This window comes from Schistocerca gregaria, chromosome 2, assembly GCF_023897955.1.
Source record: "Schistocerca gregaria isolate iqSchGreg1 chromosome 2, iqSchGreg1.2, whole genome shotgun sequence".
Taxonomy (NCBI): Eukaryota; Metazoa; Arthropoda; class Insecta; order Orthoptera; family Acrididae; genus Schistocerca; species Schistocerca gregaria.
The window spans coordinates 414857212-414876565 of record NC_064921.1 but is presented as its reverse complement, the minus strand read 5'-3'; the positions used below and the strand labels follow the sequence as shown (position 1 = coordinate 414876565).

At 39.1% G+C, this 19354-nt stretch overlaps 1 protein-coding gene across 4 annotated transcripts in view; it reads right to left on the bottom strand.

The window, feature by feature from the left end:
• Positions 1–1121: 1121 nt before the first annotated feature.
• LOC126323532 ((E3-independent) E2 ubiquitin-conjugating enzyme UBE2O) overlaps positions 1122–19354 on the bottom strand; it is a 209386-nt gene continuing 191153 nt past the window's right edge. For all 4 annotated transcript variants that reach the window (XM_049994692.1, XM_049994689.1, XM_049994693.1 and 1 more), the window contains 3 exons: positions 18159–18360; positions 4586–4692; positions 1122–2335 (listed from right to left, as the gene is read on the bottom strand). In XM_049994692.1, the coding sequence (XP_049850649.1) occupies positions 2193–2335; positions 4586–4692; positions 18159–18360 (452 nt within the window). In that variant the 3' untranslated portion in view covers positions 1122–2192. The remainder of the gene's footprint in view (positions 2336–4585; positions 4693–18158; positions 18361–19354) is intronic.

Here is a 19354-nt window from a genome sequence, read left to right as displayed (position 1 = left end):
CAGAGTATGCCACAGAACTGTGCTCCACATTCTGGGATACTCAAAAATTGCAGCACATTGGCTAATCCATGAAATATCTGAGGTACAACAATGGGGACTGCTTTGTTATTACACAGGAGTAGTTGGGCTGGTACCCAACAGAAGGTAACAGCTTTATTTGATGCATCATCACTATTACAATCGCTGGGCGTGCTCGTATGAACCAAACTTGAAACGCCAATACAATGAATGGAGGCACCCAGTTCTCCTTACCCACAGAAAGTGCGCAGTACACCAAGTGCTGTGAAGGTGATGTTCACTGTGGCGAATGACAATGATGTGGTAATGTTGCATCATGCAATACCACCAAGTGTGATGGTAGATGCTGCCTACTACTGCATGTTCCTGCAACACCACCTTTGTCCAGCGCTCAGGCGAAAACAACGATATTTCGTGGAACAGCACCCCATAATTCTGCATGACAATGCATGATGCCACACAGCTGCTGCTGTCCAGGGCATTTTGTGCCGCTGGCAGTGGGAGAGTCAGGAACATCCACCATACTCACCCTACACAATTCACTGCGATTACAATCTCCAAAGTGAAAGAACAACTACGAGGGATCCGGTAACACCACAGATGACATTATCCATGCCATAGGGTGGTCGATGCAAGACATCAACAGACACTGACATCCAGATGGTATACAACGCCTTCTGGACATTTGGCAAAAGGTCATAAATTATGGGGACAATTATATTGAAGGTGTAGTGCAAGTACCTCAGTCAATATAGACATTCCCAAGAAAAATAATAGTTTTTATTAGTGTTTATCCAACCCTTGTATTGGTGTGGCAGTGTGTGTAAGGTTGCGCTTTACCCAAGACCCCCAGTAGAACTAATGTGTTCTGTATACGCCAAGTGATCCTTGCTGTACAATAAGTGGGACAATTACAAAAAACTGAAATCTTGAAACTAGTCTCTGCATACAAAAATGCACAGAAACAATTGGAACTTACACATAAAAAATGTTCTACTAGTTATGAAATTGTTATTGGGACTTTTAAATGGGCCAGTTATTCAATTTAAACACAACCTTGCAAGGAGTGATTGACAGAACACTGATATAAACAATGCACCAAATCAACGAACCAAACTTAATTTTATTTTTGTGCTTGCATTTTACACTTCAACAATATACCAGATATTTCTTATTATAGTATCAGGAAAAAATATATATGTGTATGTAATTTACAACGGAGCAATTGCATGCAGAGCAAGAACCAGTTCTGTTCCATAAAAATGCCTTTTCAAAGAGTCTTATAAATAACAGTTTCTTCACATTACACACTGAAAAATGCTGTGTTTTGTTACACAAAATCAGAGTAAAAACAACCAAACACAGTTAACTGATAATCTTGACTGTCTTGGGATAGGAATTCCCTTCACTGTGGTACTTCACATATTGACAATTACACAGCAGATATACATACATTAAATATACAACAGTTCATTTTTAAATATTTATCTACATGATGATATATTTTTCAGCACCACTTTTCAATGTCCTTACATTACACACGATCACAAGAGCCAGACAAAATTATCAGAACTCCCTGAGATAACAGAAAATTTATTAACAGAAGAAACAAAGGTCAGGAGCAATGCCTATACTCATATTGACATGATGTCAAAACTTACAATCAGCAGCAACAGTAGCAGCACAGCATTTCGTTGCATCACAGTTGTGTGAAAAAGTGACTGCTCATACCTAAGGAGTGGATGTACTGTACAATATTCTCTTTACTGATTTTTATTTATTATGACCGATCTAAATTTTACAATTAAAGTATGAACAAAAAATACTAGCAAATTCTACATGTTTATAGTCTTTTCTCCAAACATACGATGTAGAAGAGGTGTAGTTTGATTTTAAGGAAATTCCTATGCTGCAGTTAAGTTTTTTGACACTGGAGTTACTCTTAAATAAAGATGAAGGTAAAAGATTGTTTCAATACGTCACCAATACTATAATCACCAACAAAACAACAGTTAAGTCCGTGTCCATTCTTCATTATACGGTAGTGCCAGTGACTGGGCAGAAAGAATAAATAAATATTTGGGAGGGATGGCAGCATGGCCTACCGCAGAGTGCCTATAGTGAGCGCTGAGGCAACTTGTTGCTAAATGTAGGCAATGTGGATGAAGCATGTACTAACTGGCGGGCGTCAGGACACCCACCGATGCAAGAACCTCACGGAATGTGACCAAAGTTTTGCGTAGTGTGAGACAGAATCCTTTCGAGGCAGGAATCAGAGGAAAATCAGGCAGCGGGACTTTCAAGTCATTTGTTAATTCTGTAAAGGAAAAAGAGAGAGCATTAGACAATTATTTACACTTACACCAATATAGCACTTGCAACTTACATAAATAATTTACGTTACAATAATGAATAATTCAAATTACATATAGTTATAACATCTAACCACATGTGACAATCAAATATGGGCTGAAGCTCTTTATTTACAATATTTTATTTCTTGCTAGGATTTGTATTGTATGTTAACCGGGGGCCTAGAAATGAAGGAGAGGCTAAGTCCCCACCGCAGCCGCAATGGTCCACAATCCCACAACGACTACCACAGTCCACTTCACCCCTCAGCCGCCTGACACCGAACAACTCTTTCAGGGTTATTGTGTGGTTCAGCCCCCTGTGGACCAATGTCTTGCGTTATCCCTGCTGCATTGCATTTCAAATGTGGACCAACATACTAGGAAGCATGTGGTTGTTAAGCTTTTGCTAACCAGTGTAAATGTAGGAAAGATGAACAGAATATACCTTTAAGAAAATGACAACACAGATATAGTCCACTCGTATGTAACATCTGATATGAAAATGATTTCAGCTGAGACAGAGCGCACATATTTAATAATAATAGTGGTTCAGAGCAGTTCCCGTTTCTCACTGTGTATCCATACAGCAAGCTCTATTCTAACATATGTATAGGAAAATGAAACATTACAGATCCACGAGTGTATTTAATCTGCAGTTAAAAAGTCTCTCTATCTTTAAGTTGACAGCTCTTTAATGAATAGTTCTTTAACTAAATCCCTCTCCCCAATATTTTCCCCCTCCCTCACAAAAAGTCAAGATTTGTCATGCTTCCCTGTCAAACACGATCTTTCCAAAGAAGGGAAAATACATTTTATTTTTAAACTGCATATAACCTCCTCTTGCTGGAAAGAACTACAATAAAAACTAGGTGGAATGAGAACGGAACTGGATAAAATAGGAATAAGGTTTGCAAATGAATAATAGCTAATACAAACCATATACGAGAGGATATCCAGCTGTAAATAAGGTAACACTTATGGACACCAAGTAACAGCAACCAAACACAGTTTCAGTGGCAGTCAAATATCTGCAGAAAGTATGTGTACAATGACAGGAGCTAACCTGGAGTAAAAGTATCAATTTATTGAAAATAACAAAAACAAAAAAACTTTCAGTGAATTTTACAGGAACTTTATTAAGGACTAGTGCATACGAAGTATAGAAGAATGGCAGCTGAATCTTGTTGCAAAAAATGCTGGAAAATAAAAAGCAAAGTTTAGTCATCAACATGCAGTTTCAATGCTGCCTGATTATGTTTACAAGAAGCAGAGCTGAAATGCACGAAGCCAGCTGGTTTCAGCCTAGCATTTTGCATCATATTTTGTCAAATGGTCTTCCTGCATAACCAAGACAAATAACACGGCAGAGTTCCAATAAAGCCTCTTTAATGAGAAGTAACACTTAAAGAGTGTACCACCAAATTATAGCTGACACTATTCACTAACAACACATACGCAAAAAGAAAGGAATGAGATGAAATGTTAGGTCTTTGATTGTCAAATACTTTATCAGTACCTACAGAGGCATGGGGGACTGTGTGAAACAAATTTTGTCTGAAAATGTTGCTGTAGTATACTTTACAATCTTGCTGATTTACAAATGAATTTCGTTATGAAAGTGAAACTAATCCCATCTTTGACAAGAGTGGTACAAAGAAGAATGTTTGTGCCCTATTTAAAAGATATGAAAATCAAATGAACTACTTGTTTTTGGTAACCTGACAGGAAAGGTAGCACAATCAGCGAACAATATATGAAACCAGTTGTATCACTATGCGGTCTTGGCATAGAAGTGTCTAGAAGAAGCTTCAGAAATGCACAAATAAACTGTAAACACAATTAGGAACAGTAGCCACTCATCTGCAACATATTTGTGTGTGGCACACAGAAACATGTAAAAGAAGAGAGATGTTACTAGCTACTGGGTGACCACACTTTTTTAGTGCCATAAGGACACACACACACACACACACACACACTTGGAGCTTTTATATTATACTACAGACAGAAAAATATCTGGATTGCTCTACTGCAACTCAAAAACAAGGAACACCGATTAAAAAAACTATAAAATGGATTTGAAAAAAAGAAGAATTAACTAGTTCTGACATAAATATAAGAGAAGAGAGTGAGGTAAGGAAGGTCTTATGAATGAAACCAATATAAATATTCATGCTGAAGTACAGTAATCTCAAAAATCATGATGAACTAACCTGTCTCATGCAGCTGACGGAACGTAGTTGGTGTTGTAGGAGACAGGGGATGTGATGAATTGTATCGCTCTGAGATGTCCAGCCACGATTCCAACCGCCTCAGCAATCTACAAAAAAGACAGAGTTAAACTTTACATTACAAAAGTTATTTGATATTCCCAACAATGCAAAAGCTAGTCTATAATTTAATGTGTGATTAGCTGTGGTGTAGTGTGGTGTGTTACCTTTCTTTAATTTTTTAGTATGATACAATATACAGTTTTTTGTTATCTAAAAGATGTGATAGTCTTGGATTGTTATAGCAGCAGGCCAAAATATTCACACAAATATACTGTGCAAAATCAATGTCTGATCAGCAGTCCTTGAGCAAAATTTAATTTGAGTTCATTTTTTATTAATATTCTGATGGTAAACTCTTGTCATAATTAATACTATATACTTCTATAATAACCCATAAGAACAGCAAAGATTATCATAAAAAGTAAACAAAAATCCACAACACGCAGGCACGCACACGACCACTGTCTAAGGTCGCTGAGGCTGGACTGCGTACTGCAACTATGCCTGATGGGAGAAACAATCTGTAGACATTTCCAATGTCACAGTACAAAAGAGCACTCCCCTCATAACTCGGAACCACCGACTGGAGCAACTGTATCACATTCTCCTCCAGGATTTTGACTACAACTCGCCATACCCTGAAACAAGGTGTATTACCCCTCCCATAGTAGTATTCTATCACACAATGAACTTATGCTTGTCCTTGTTCATCAATACTCCATGTCTACTCCCAATGCTTTGTCTCACGACTCACATCCCTGACTAGATGCAAAACCTGTCCCATACATTCTCCCACGACCACCTACTTCAGTCTGCCCCTCCCCTCCCTCCTTCCCCCTTAGCCTCCAGACACTGCACCTGACAGCTTCGTCATGCCACCATCTAGTCCCTGCATGCACCGCCTAGTAGTGCTTTCTTCTCTTCCTCCACCTGTACCCTGTTCTCTCTCCCCCTACCCCCACCCACTCTGGATTGTTGCTTCTGTGTGGTGCAGCTGCATACTGGTTGGAGTGACCACTGACAGTTATTGTGTGTGTGTGTGTGTGTGTGTGTGTGTGTGTGTGTGTGTGTGTGTGTGTGTGTGTGTGTGTGTGTGTGTGTGTTTGTTTGTTTCCTTTCTGAAAAAGAATTTGGCCAAAAGCTCAGTGTGTAACAATCTTTTTGTTGTGTGTGTTTGCAACTCAACGTCTATCTATGTGATGGGAGGAATCTATCCTTTTCACAATACAGTCATTACAAGAATATCATTAATTTGAAATTTCATGTAATTCTGCACAATTAATGAAAAATATAGATTAATGGTAAAGCATCTCAGAAAATTTCATTTCTCATTAGCCAGTGTTCTCCCACACAAATTAAATATATGATTTTTTTTCCTTTGCTTATTTTTATTTATTTAATTCATGAATGTCCAATTCCAAGGTCTACCTCCTTACAATTGATTTAGACCACAAAAGTATACATGTTTAATGTAGCGAAGTGGTTCCCAATCTATGTGGCACAGTGCTGCAACTGTGCTACAGAACTACGAAAAAAATAGTTCAAAATCAGACACTTTCTGCATCTGTAATTGATATAGAGAGAACAAGCAGAAATCGACTGACTTGTGTCCACGATACATTGTAAAGAATATCCCACACAATTCTGAACAGTGTAGTAATGAATACTTGTGCAAAGGGAACACTGGCTATAATCCTTTGTCTAGCTTCAGCTATGAAGTGGCTAAATACCTGAACCATGTAACGTGTGAATTGTAGATATTATGTCGAGTGCTAAGCGAACACTATTCTCTGCCAATAATGCACTGGGTATGTCTTTGGCATGCCACCCTTTGAGGTCCAACGATATTGTAGTGAATATGGAGCCACATGTTCATTGATTAATGTGAAGGAGTGTGCTGACAGATGTGTAAATAAAGCGTAGTGTTGCCACATAAACCGCATCAGGGAAGGGCACTGGTTTGATATTCATTATTTTGCTATGAAGTTGTTCATATGATAGGCATTGTGGAAATGTCACTATGATTACAGTTTTATTGTCTTAAGCCAAGGGTAGAGCTAACATTCACTTCTCATCACCACTTTCATGGCTCGATAGGTAATCATGGTAATTAATGTAATAAATTGTTGTTCTGATTCCTCTAAAAATGGACAATTTTTTTACCGAAGTTGAATAACAAACAGAACTTAAAATAAGGAGGACACATCACTTTTCAGAAAGCAAAAAATATTATAGTAATTATGATAATAGTTATTTGGATCTTGGCTTTAAATCAACAAATGTGAAGTGAAATTACAGTTTTGGCAGCATAGCGCATTCTTCCAATAAGTAAAAATACCACTTAGAAGCCAGCCCTCAGGCTTTGTTAGTAAATTTTGCAACTGCACTACCAGGAACTTAGATGAATCAAAAGAAGAAAAAGGTACTTGTGAATAACAAATAATACTTTGTTAACATTATCGAAGGTTGCAAGTAAACTTGAAAAGTGTAAGAAGCCACAAGCCACAGCGGAAAAATGATCCACTGTAGATTTCCTAAATATTATCCACTAGCAAACCCAGCAATGCTTCATAATTGATAAACATGTATGGGAATTGGATATAGGTCCTGATCTCCTTCTCCTTCACCCTCGATGTCCATCTCCTCCTCCTATTCCTCTCTTTGTCCATCACCCTCCACTTCTCATTCCCCCTCTCGCTGACCTAGAGCCTTGTTTATTGTAACTGCCAATGAAACCTTGATTGAGAATTAAGGTCACTTAAAATAAACAGGTAAATCTGTTGGGATCATTGGTATAATGAATATGAGAGATCTCTCCTGCTTCTTGTTCTTAAGGACAGCAGCTTCAAAGACCTATTTCACACAATTCTAGTCTGTTAACGCATAGGATGATGAAGTTTCAGATGATTCAGATTTCATAGTACTATTCTAATCATAAGCCTGTAAGCCACAAATAAACTATCCCATTTTCTGCTCACTGTTGTGTATACAATTTTTGTAGAAAAAAACTTATATGGGCGAACAAGTTGTATAATGGTTTACATACTCTATCACACTTAAAAGTAACTGTGACAAAGAAAATGAAACCACACATTTTCATGACAATGCATTTTCTTTCTTGCAGTTCGATTTAACAGAAAACCTGAAAAATGTTGTTTAAAAAATGTATAGTCTGCATTCGTCCGAATGTTTATTAAAGTAACATGCAAAAATTTGTGGAATATTGTGTAAAAATTTGAAGTAAATCAATCAAGAACTTTGAGATTTTTGGTAACAACATTTACGATATACAACTATGTCCGCCCAAACATTTATGAGAGTATCATGCAAAAATGTGAAGCAGACTGATCAACAAATTTCTCAGATTGTTACCAACGTATCCCCTTAATGTAGAATGTATGTATGTATTTATATACCAAAAATTATTCAAAACAATATGTAGCCTATGTCCATCCAAATGTTTATCATAGTATCATGTAAAAATACAATGTAATCAAGTCAAGATCTTTTGGAGACTTTTGGTAACAAGGGTAAACAACAACTTGTCTATATAGCAAAATAGATATACAGATGTTTAATATTTCGGGTGGTTGGGTGGGGGTTGGTGAGGGGGGAGTTTTTGAGATTGCCTTTACCTACCAATACTATCAGTCAAAGAGTTCAGCTTGGGGTAACAGTGTTCCAAAAGGATAGACACTAAACACAGTTGGCAGTGGCATGTTTGTTACTGTTGGAATGGTTTATCTTGTTGCAAAATTGAAGTAGATAGTCCCTGTGCGTTAGTGAACTAGATAGTCCCTGTGCGTTAGTGAACTAGATAGTCCCTGTGCATTAGTGAACTATATAGTCCCTGTGCGTTAGTGAACTATATAGTCCCTGTGCGTTAGTGAACTATATAGTCCCTGTGCGTTAGTGAACTATATAGTCCCTGTGCGTTAGTGAACTATATAGTCCCTGTGCGTTAGTGAACTATATAGTCCCTGTGCGTTAGTGAACTATATAGTCCCTGTGCGTTAGTGAACTATATAGTCCCTGTGCGTTAGTGAACTATATAGTCCCTGTGCGTTAGTGAACTATATAGTCCCTGTGCGTTAGTGAACTATATAGTCCCTGTGCGTTAGTGAACTATATAGTCCCTGTGCGTTAGTGAACTATATAGTCCCTGTGCGTTAGTGAACTATATAGTCCCTGTGCGTTAGTGAACTAGATAGTCCCTGTGCGTTAGTGAACTAGATAGTCCCTGTGCGTTAGTGAACTAGATAGTCCCTGTGCGTTAGTGAACTAGATAGTCCCTGTGCGTTAGTGAACTAGATAGTCCCTGTGCGTTAGTGAACTAGATAGTCCCTGTGCGTTAGTGAACTAGATAGTCCCTGTGCGTTAGTGAACTAGATAGTCCCTGTGCGTTAGTGAACTAGATAGTCCCTGTGCGTTAGTGAACTAGATAGTCCCTGTGCGTTAGTGAACTAGATAGTCCCTGTGCGTTAGTGAACTAGATAGTCCCTGTGCGTTAGTGAACTAGATAGTCCCTGTGCGTTAGTGAACTAGATAGTCCCTGTGCGTTAGTGAACTAGATAGTCCCTGTGCGTTAGTGAACTAGATAGTCCCTGTGCGTTAGTGAACTAGATAGTCCCTGTGCGTTAGTGAACTAGATAGTCCCTGTGCGTTAGTGAACTAGATAGTCCCTGTGCGTTAGTGAACTAGATAGTCCCTGTGCGTTAGTGAACTAGATAGTCCCTGTGCGTTAGTGAACTAGATAGTCCCTGTGCGTTAGTGAACTAGATAGTCCCTGTGCGTTAGTGAACTAGATAGTCCCTGTGCGTTAGTGAACTAGATAGTCCCTGTGCGTTAGTGAACTAGATAGTCCCTGTGCGTTAGTGAACTAGATAGTCCCTGTGCGTTAGTGAACTAGATAGTCCCTGTGCGTTAGTGAACTAGATAGTCCCTGTGCGTTAGTGAACTAGATAGTCCCTGTGCGTTAGTGAACTAGATAGTCCCTGTGCGTTAGTGAACTAGATAGTCCCTGTGCGTTAGTGAACTAGATAGTCCCTGTGCGTTAGTGAACTAGATAGTCCCTGTGCGTTAGTGAACTAGATAGTCCCTGTGCGTTAGTGAACTAGATAGTCCCTGTGCGTTAGTGAACTAGATAGTCCCTGTGCGTTAGTGAACTAGATAGTCCCTGTGCGTTAGTGAACTAGATAGTCCCTGTGCGTTAGTGAACTAGATAGTCCCTGTGCGTTAGTGAACTAGATAGTCCCTGTGCGTTAGTGAACTAGATAGTCCCTGTGCGTTAGTGAACTAGATAGTCCCTGTGCGTTAGTGAACTAGATAGTCCCTGTGCGTTAGTGAACTAGATAGTCCCTGTGCGTTAGTGAACTAGATAGTCCCTGTGCGTTAGTGAACTAGATAGTCCCTGTGCGTTAGTGAACTAGATAGTCCCTGTGCGTTAGTGAACTAGATAGTCCCTGTGCGTTAGTGAACTAGATAGTCCCTGTGCGTTAGTGAACTAGATAGTCCCTGTGCGTTAGTGAACTAGATAGTCCCTGTGCGTTAGTGAACTAGATAGTCCCTGTGCGTTAGTGAACTAGATAGTCCCTGTGCGTTAGTGAACTAGATAGTCCCTGTGCGTTAGTGAACTAGATAGTCCCTGTGCGTTAGTGAACTAGATAGTCCCTGTGCGTTAGTGAACTAGATAGTCCCTGTGCGTTAGTGAACTAGATAGTCCCTGTGCGTTAGTGAACTAGATAGTCCCTGTGCGTTAGTGAACTAGATAGTCCCTGTGCGTTAGTGAACTAGATAGTCCCTGTGCGTTAGTGAACTAGATAGTCCCTGTGCGTTAGTGAACTAGATAGTCCCTGTGCGTTAGTGAAGTAGATAGTCCCTGTGAGTTAGTGAAGTAGATAGTCCCTGTGAGTTAGTGAAGTAGATAGTCCCTGTGAGTTAGTGAAGTAGATAGTCCCTGTGAGTTAGTGAAGTAGATAGTCCCTGTGAGTTAGTGAAGTAGATAGTCCCTGTGAGTTAGTGAAGTAGATAGTCCCTGTGAGTTAGTGAAGTAGATAGTCCCTGTGAGTTAGTGAAGTAGATAGTCCCTGTGAGTTAGTGAAGTAGATAGTCCCTGTGAGTTAGTGAAGTAGATAGTCCCTGTGAGTTAGTGAAGTAGATAGTCCCTGTGAGTTAGTGAAGTAGATAGTCCCTGTGAGTTAGTGAAGTAGATAGTCCCTGTGAGTTAGTGAAGTAGATAGTCCCTGTGAGTTAGTGAAGTAGATAGTCCCTGTGAGTTAGTGAAGTAGATAGTCCCTGTGAGTTAGTGAAGTAGATAGTCCCTGTGAGTTAGTGAAGTAGATAGTCCCTGTGAGTTAGTGAAGTAGATAGTCCCTGTGAGTTAGTGAAGTAGATAGTCCCTGTGAGTTAGTGAAGTAGATAGTCCCTGTGAGTTAGTGAAGTAGATAGCGCCTGTGAGTTAATATGTGCAGAGGTCATGCTTGGCAACCAGAATAAAATAATAACTGGATCCTTTTACCGACCTCCAAATTCAGATGATACAACTACGGAAAGGTTCTACTAAAACGCGAGTTTGATTTCAAACACGTACCCGACTTACACAATTATAGGTGGTGGTTGTTTTTAATTTACCTTCGATATGTTGGCAAAAATACATGTTTAATTCTGGATGTACATATAAAACATCATCTGAAATTGTACTAAACACATTCTCTGACAATTATTTTGAGCACTTAGTTCATGAGCCCACGCACATAGTAAACTGTTGTGAAAACACACTTGATGCCTTCCTGAGAGACAATCTCCTCTCCTTCCAAATTAACAATGTAAGTACAGATCAGACATGACTTGAATTCAAAGAAATAGCATCAGCAGCAACTGAGAGATTTATACCAAATAAATTAACAAACGATGGAGCTGATCCCCCACAGTACACAAAACGGGTCAAAACGCTGTTGCAGACATGCCAAATTTAAACAGATGGAAACACAAGTCACTTCACAAAGGCTGTTATTGTGTAATGCAGAGCAATGCTTGAAGTGTACGCTGCAAGGTGTTACAGAAACATGACATGCTCTGTGAAGACTTACAAAGCAGTTCAACTGATTGTGTGTTCTGTAGTACTGTGCGTTCCGTACTTATTGTCGTCGGGCTTTCATTTGTTTAATTCTTCAAATGTTTTGTAGTACTTTGAGGAGAACCTCCAGCAACAATACCACGCTGGATCCAAGAGCTGTATTACATGCTTTCACAGGATCTTGAAGATAGGAATTCCTTTACAAAAATTAAATCAGCATGCTTGGGAGATGAATGATACTAGCCGCGACATGTCATCTGAGCTAGTTTCATTGCAAGTGATACTTAAAATCTCAGAAACAGTTACGAAAATCCTGCAGAAACTTAACCCTTTGACTGTGACAGATTTGCTCTCTGCATTCCCTGCTGAGGATGACTTTTGTTATGGGAGTACTACTTGCCAAAAGCAGGTGCCTGTACTGAGAGACAGTATTCCGGCCAACACAAAAAAACTTAACTGATTTTTTTGAAAACCAGAAAGTGAAAAAATTCGTCTTTTGCACATCTCATAGTCTGATATCTTCACTCGATAAAGAACTGAATGTCTTTTCATTATCCTTCATACTTCATGTGCTACATCAAATTAAGTAAAACATTGCATGTAATTTTAAAGAGTTTGCCTAGGTAAAAAAACACTTTGCAGTGAATGAAATGTACAGAGGATATCAAAATTTTATTTTAAATTGAGAGCAGAATGACATCTCATGTGGTTCTTCAGTTATTGGGTTTTATAGACAACAGACTATTAAGTGTAATGTACCCATTCATGTCCTTGGTTTTTTTTGCAAATGATCACATGTAATGAGGTGTTGTATGACAACTTTTTTTTATTCACTGAAATGTGGTAGTAACTCATGTGCAATTGTGAGATGCTGGCACTCAGGATGCATATGGATGACCACAGCACTGTCGGAAAACTCAAGTTGCACGTTCATATACACCCACAGCACTTGGGGGAATGGTGTAGTATGATTTGTATGAGGGTTAATGGGCCCCAAGAAGCCTCTTCAAAAAAATTCAATATTGATAGTTGTTTCGTGATAGTATTACAAACAGTAATGATACTGGCATTATAAAGTATATCTAACGTATTCTGTTCCACAGCTGGCTCACTTTTCTCTGTGGTTTCACTGTGAAGACAATTAGAAAAGGAATTACTTGTGAATCTTGACATAGCCTAATTCAACAAGAAAAATGTAGTTCTCCATTAATGTACATTATCTTTAAACAGTATTAACTGTAATGTTTCCTTCTATCCTTCAGAATAATTATATATGATTTCATGCCTGAAACTGCCAAAATTGTCATTTCTCACGCTTGTACAATTTTCACTGTATCAGTTTGTCACTTCCCACTGTTTTTAACACTTCAAAGATTTTACAGTGCAACTCAGTGAAACTTCAAATCATGCCGAGAAATTAAGCCAGATAATCTGCAAAACTGTCTTAAATAACACTCTACAAAACGTAACTGAACATTTTGGAAGGATGAAATATTTAAACAAGAAGCCCATCAACAACAGATGTGATCAGTACATGCAGTGCTCCTTGGTTGGACTATGGCATACTTACAGTGCTCAGGTGGGGAATATGAGTACTTCCTGTGTTCACATTTTTCTCAGAATGTGGAAGCTGGGAGAATACTAATGGGTGATGATCAAAATAAAGCTATGGATTCAGCAGAGAGACAATGAACCATTCAGTGATAGCATTTGCATCATGCAAGTCCTATGCAGACAATGATGAGCCAAAATATTATGACCACTGCCCACTGCAAAACTGAATACCAGCCTGATGACCTTGTGGATATGTGACTCAGTAGTGGGAGTATATCACTAAGTATATCATTTGTCTCGAATGTGTAATCATTCTGGTGACAACATGGATACAAATAGAGAAATCCTCTGACATAAGTGAATTTAACAAAGGGTACGCTGTTATGGGCTTACTGCTGTTCACATGCTGCTGTTGTGAGCATCTATGGAAAATGCTAAAGGATGGTGAAACCACAAGTAAGCAATAATGTTTGACATGCATGCTTTATCAAAGGAAAACGACTGAAGGACGGTGGAACTGGAAGTAGGTGATAATGTTTGACATTCTTGCCTTAGCAGAGAATCTGGATGTGTGAGGCTTTCCCACACAGTAAAGCAGGATAGCGAGTGGTCTGACGACAGAGTGATGGGTTGGGCACAAGTGTTTTGGATCACAACGTTAAGCACACATTGTCGAGTACGGGGCTCCACAGCAGAGGACCCTTTCATGTTCCCGTGCCGATCCAATGACATCACCAATTACAACCACACCGGGCACAAGATATCAAAACTGGACCTGGTTGGATGAATGATGTTTCTTGGTACACCAGATAAATGGTCAACATCGGATATGCCGTCATTGAGCTTAATAGAAGCAAGACGGTGGGAGCAGTATTAACTATGAGGCAACATGACGGCTGTGGACCAAGTGAAAATTATTGCAGATGACTTGCCTTTATTCATATTTTATATTTCCTGCGACAATGATGGCATCTTCTAGCAGGGCAATTGTCTGTGTCACAAGGCCACACTCATGATACAGTGGTTTGAGGAGTATGAGAGTGGACTCATGTGGCCACAAACTGTGTCTGAACTGAACCCTGTGGAATATATTTGGTTGCTATCTAGCACTAGCACTGCGCCCACAAACCATTGGTCCATAATTTAGGGGAATCGGATGATCTGTGCGTAGACATCTGGTACCACATGCCTCTGGAAACATACCAAGGACTAGCTGAATATATGCCACATGAAATTGATTATGTATTCCATTCCAAAAGTACAAATTATTAAGCTGGTGGTTGTAATGTTTTGGGTCATGAGTGTAGGTAACAATACAGTCAGCCAACGAAAGAATGGTATTTCAAAGAAAATTATGCGAGGATCTGAGAGTCAGACAGATGACTGTCTTGTACTACTGTCTTGTACTACTGTCTCTCATGGTAGCATTTGTAGCTATGTATTGATACACACATTTCAATAAGGGGGAAAAGTACACTCTTCTTGAAGGAGACAGTGTGTGGAAACTGATTTTTTTGGTTGTACTTATGTGCTATCTTTTAGAAGTTAGAAAATCAACTGAGATAATTTTAGCTATCAGGAAGAAATTATAATGATGGAAAAACAACTAACGATTATATCAACAAACGTGTGTATTTGAGAACCATTTAGAGCCAAAGCTCCATCTGATTTTTTAAATTACTTTTTAAAGAAGAAAACTTTATTCCTGTGACTACATGCAAGACAAATTACACAGTGTAAAACTTCATGAGTTATGGATGTCAATGAAAAATATCCACTACTCAATGAACATTAATTCCATCTGCAACATACTATTTGTGAAAAACATACAAGGATGCTGAAATAAAAAAGTAACTATCGTATAAAAATGAAAATGGAACAGACAGTGAGGGTCACTGTTCCTAGTTTGATTCAGAGTTTTTAGAAGTTGTGTAGTGAATAAGTAGCTCATCCATCCAATCAATCATATTAATGATAAATGTTCAATAAATTGTTTCTGAAGCTGAAATATATGTTTCATTTGTTGTTATATTTTGAAACTCAGCTGCATCAACTGTCCATTCCAACTGCATTAGACAGGCAAATTTTTGCCTTAGGGAGCCAAGGAAAAATTCTTATACATTGAAGATGCGGAACAAAAGCAATTTGGGAGCAACTGATAAAGACTATTGAGTCTTATTATTACGGTTTCTCCTGCTTTCTATGGCTTCATTGTGACTGATATACAAAAAAAGGAGAACCTTAACAAGCATGTTTTGGGGCGAATTCCACGAGTTTCTTTCTAAATTTGAGAGCAGTGCAATGTACCTGCAGTTCCATGGAAATATGCTCAGTACACAGACTTACTTTGTTTAGCTTCAAGTCATGCACATGAAGTTTCCAGCAAAGAGCAGTCTCAAGTGTGACCACTAAACTGTGCAAATGGTGCACAGGGAGCAACTATGAAGAACTATTAATAATGAATGAAAAAAATTATGTCAGCAGCTAAAAGTTTACAACTTACAAATCCTTTTCTTAACAGTCAATAACTGTAATTCATATGTAGCCAGTTTCTGAATTGTGATGCGAAGTATGAACACTGTTTGTAATTAAAACCCACAAAGACAGGATAAATGACCCAGTTTAACTGGGACAAATGTACCACATAAAAGTTGGGTATCTGGTCCTACTTAAAAGGCAGAGATAAAACTTCAGGAAATGAGATAATCAGCTACAGTTACTCACATTTTGCTTACAAGAAATAAATGGAGTGATAAATCTGGCCTCAATTTTTTTAAATTTTATTATTATTGTTATTATTATTATTATTATTATTATTTATTATTCTCTTGTGCTTTTATAAGGATTGAAACTATTGTAATCAACATAAAAAGGGCCTATAACTTCTACTCTCTATTTGGAAACTTTATACATTTGGTAGACACAATATTTACAAAAACAAACTGAAGAATATATTCAATCTGACAATAATTCACAATAATGACTAGTGAAAGCCTGCAAAAATAGTATATTAGGATCTATTTCTTTGGTCGTATCAGGGTAAAGGTTAACTGTGCCAAAAAAGAAGACTAATGGTAATAGTATAACTATGAACTACGAATAGTTATATATAATGAATTGAATTACTTCAATTCCAGCATTTCTTTCATCCGTACGAATTACATTTGCTAAACAATATAGTCCAAAATGAATCTGAAAATGTCATGAATGTTCAGAGCTTTGCAGCTTTAACAAACCTGATAAACTGTGTTACACAAAAGCTGTTAAGCAAAATATGATGGACACCCCAGCTCAGAACTTCAACAATTTTATGAAAAGCATAGATAACTACTCACTGTGAAGAGGCCGGCCGGGGTGGCTGAGCGGTTCTAGGCGCTACAGTCTGAAACGGCGCGACTGCTACGGTCGCAGGCTCGAATCCTGCCATGGGCATGGATGTGTGTGATGTCCTTAGGTTAGTCAGGCTTAAGTAGTTCTAAGTTATAGGGGACTGATGACCTCTGAAGTTAAGTCCCATAGTGCTCAGAGCCATTTGAACCATTTTGAACCCAGTATGCTGGGGGTCTCACCAAGACCTTCTGAGACAGGCGCAATCCTCCAGATATAGTCTGCAAATAGCTCTCCCGTGCCCTATACCCTCCCAACACCCCAAACAACCAGCCACAAAGGAGTGCCCCCTTCATCAACCAAAACCACAGCAGACTGCAACAACTGAATCACATTCTTCGGGCCAGGGCTATGATCACCTATCATCCTACCCAAGATCCTTTCAACTTCTACTAAAGTGGTGTTCTACTGCCCACCAAACCTCTCCAACATCCTAGTCCATCCTTATGTGACTCCCAATCCCAACCCCTTGCCACAAGGACCACATCCCTGTGGAAGACTCAGGTGCAAGACCTGCCCAATCTGTCCACCCAGCACTTCCTATTCCAGTCCTACCACATGATTATCCTACCCCATCAGAGACTGGGCTACCTGTGAAAGCAGCAATGTCATATACCAGCTACTCATGTCATATACTGCTACAGTCACTGCCCAGCTTTCAGTATTGATATGACTACCAATCAACTATCCACCAGGATGAATGGCCACTGCCAAACTGTGAACAATAGCAAAGCAGACCAGCCTATGGCACAACATGCAAATTAACACAATATGATAGATTTTGATGGCTGCTTCACTATCCAAGCCATCTGCAGGTACCCCCCCCTCCATAAGCTTTTCTGAACTGCCCAGATAGGAATTATTCTTAAAACTCATTCTATGGTCCCGAAATTACCCTGGCCTCACTCAACCTACATTAACAAACTGTCCCCACCCCGTGTCGTATCACCTCCTCCCTGTTCTTGTCTTCCACCCTCTTTTTGTGCCACCCTCCGTCACAGAACCTGCCCATCTTTCCCCACTCTTGTCCTTTCCCTCAATTCCCCACCTCCCTGCCCACAGCCCCCTGATGCCGTGTCTGCTGGCCGTCTAGTCCTTCCACACTTTGCCAGACAGCGCTCCACTACCCCCCCCCCCCCCCCCCCGCCCCCCATACACTGATACCTCTTCCCCTACCGTGCTCCTCCTCCAGGTTGCTGCTTCCATCTCATGTGGCAGCTGCATTCTGGTTTGAAATGCTGGAGTTGGTGGTCATGTGTGTGAGGTGTGCTTGCTTGTGTAAATGAGTAGTGTGTGTTTCTCTTTCTCTTTCTGATGAAGGCTGCGGCCAAAAGCTTATGTGTAAATGTCTTAATTGTGCCGGTCTGCAAATTAAGTGTCAACTTTGTGGTAAGTAGAAATCTACCTTTACCTTACACTGTTGATACGTTTCATGTACTTAAGTTATGTGTGCTTCACTCTTATAATCAAATCTGATATACATCGTACAATACATACTTGCTGGCATTATTGTTAAAATGCATGATGATTTCATCTTTGAAAACTGAAGGAGGTTGCAGAAGCAGCTTTGTCATTGCCTGAACCAATTTTAGCACAGCCATTTCATTGTACATTCGAGAATTTTCTTTTCCTTGCTGTGAACCTTTCTGTTTCTCATAACCAGCTTCATTGAAGTATGGTTCACTCACTAGTATGAGACCTAGGAAGCAATAATAAACACAACTGTATATTTTATGCCAGAAACAATGGTAGTACGAGCAATAACTTTAATACTACACAGGTTACAAGATAATGATCAAAATTATACATAAGATATAATTTAACTAACATTTCATTTTAGAAATTAGCAGAAAGTTTAAATTTTTTCAACACAAAATAAAATTTTTACAATATGACCACTTTCATTTACTCTTGGTGTTTTTCGTTTATATTGAGTGTCTCCATAACACAATACTGTAAACATTTGTACTAATAATAGAACTATAAAACTATTGTGTGTGTATATGAACCCACCAGTCCCAAAACCTACTAGACAGAGTTTTATACATATTACTGTTATAAGTGCACACACAAATCTGTCTATTACATTTCCATGACTAAACTGCTGAACAGATTTCCTATGAAACTTGGTATTTGAAGAATACTACATGAATTAAAAGACATTTATTTACTCTTAGAAAAAGCTTTGTACTCAATTCTAGGATCTGGTGTTTTCAGTTAAGATTGTAATCATCCTGCAATCTACCATTCTTCTTGTATTTCACTGTTTAAGTACAGCATTTTTGCAGCTTGGAGTCACCTATGTGAGCTAATGATTTGTACACATGTGATCAAATGTATTCGGACACTTGGCTGAAAATGACTTACAAGTTCATGGCACCTTCCATCGGTAATGCTGGAATTCAACATGGTGTTGGCGCACCCTTAGCCTTTATGACCGCTTCCACTCTCACAGGAATAAGTTCTATCAGGTGCTAGAAGGTTTCTTGGGGAATGGCAGCCCATTCTTCACGGAGTGCTGCACTGAGGAGCTGTACTGATGTCAGTCAGTGAGGCCTGGCACAAAACTGGCATTCCAAAACATCCCAAAGGTGTTCTACTGGAAAGGGGTTAGGATTCTGTGCAGGCCAGTCCATTACAGGGATGTTGTTGTCATGTAACCACTCTGCCACAGGCTGTGCATTATGAACAGG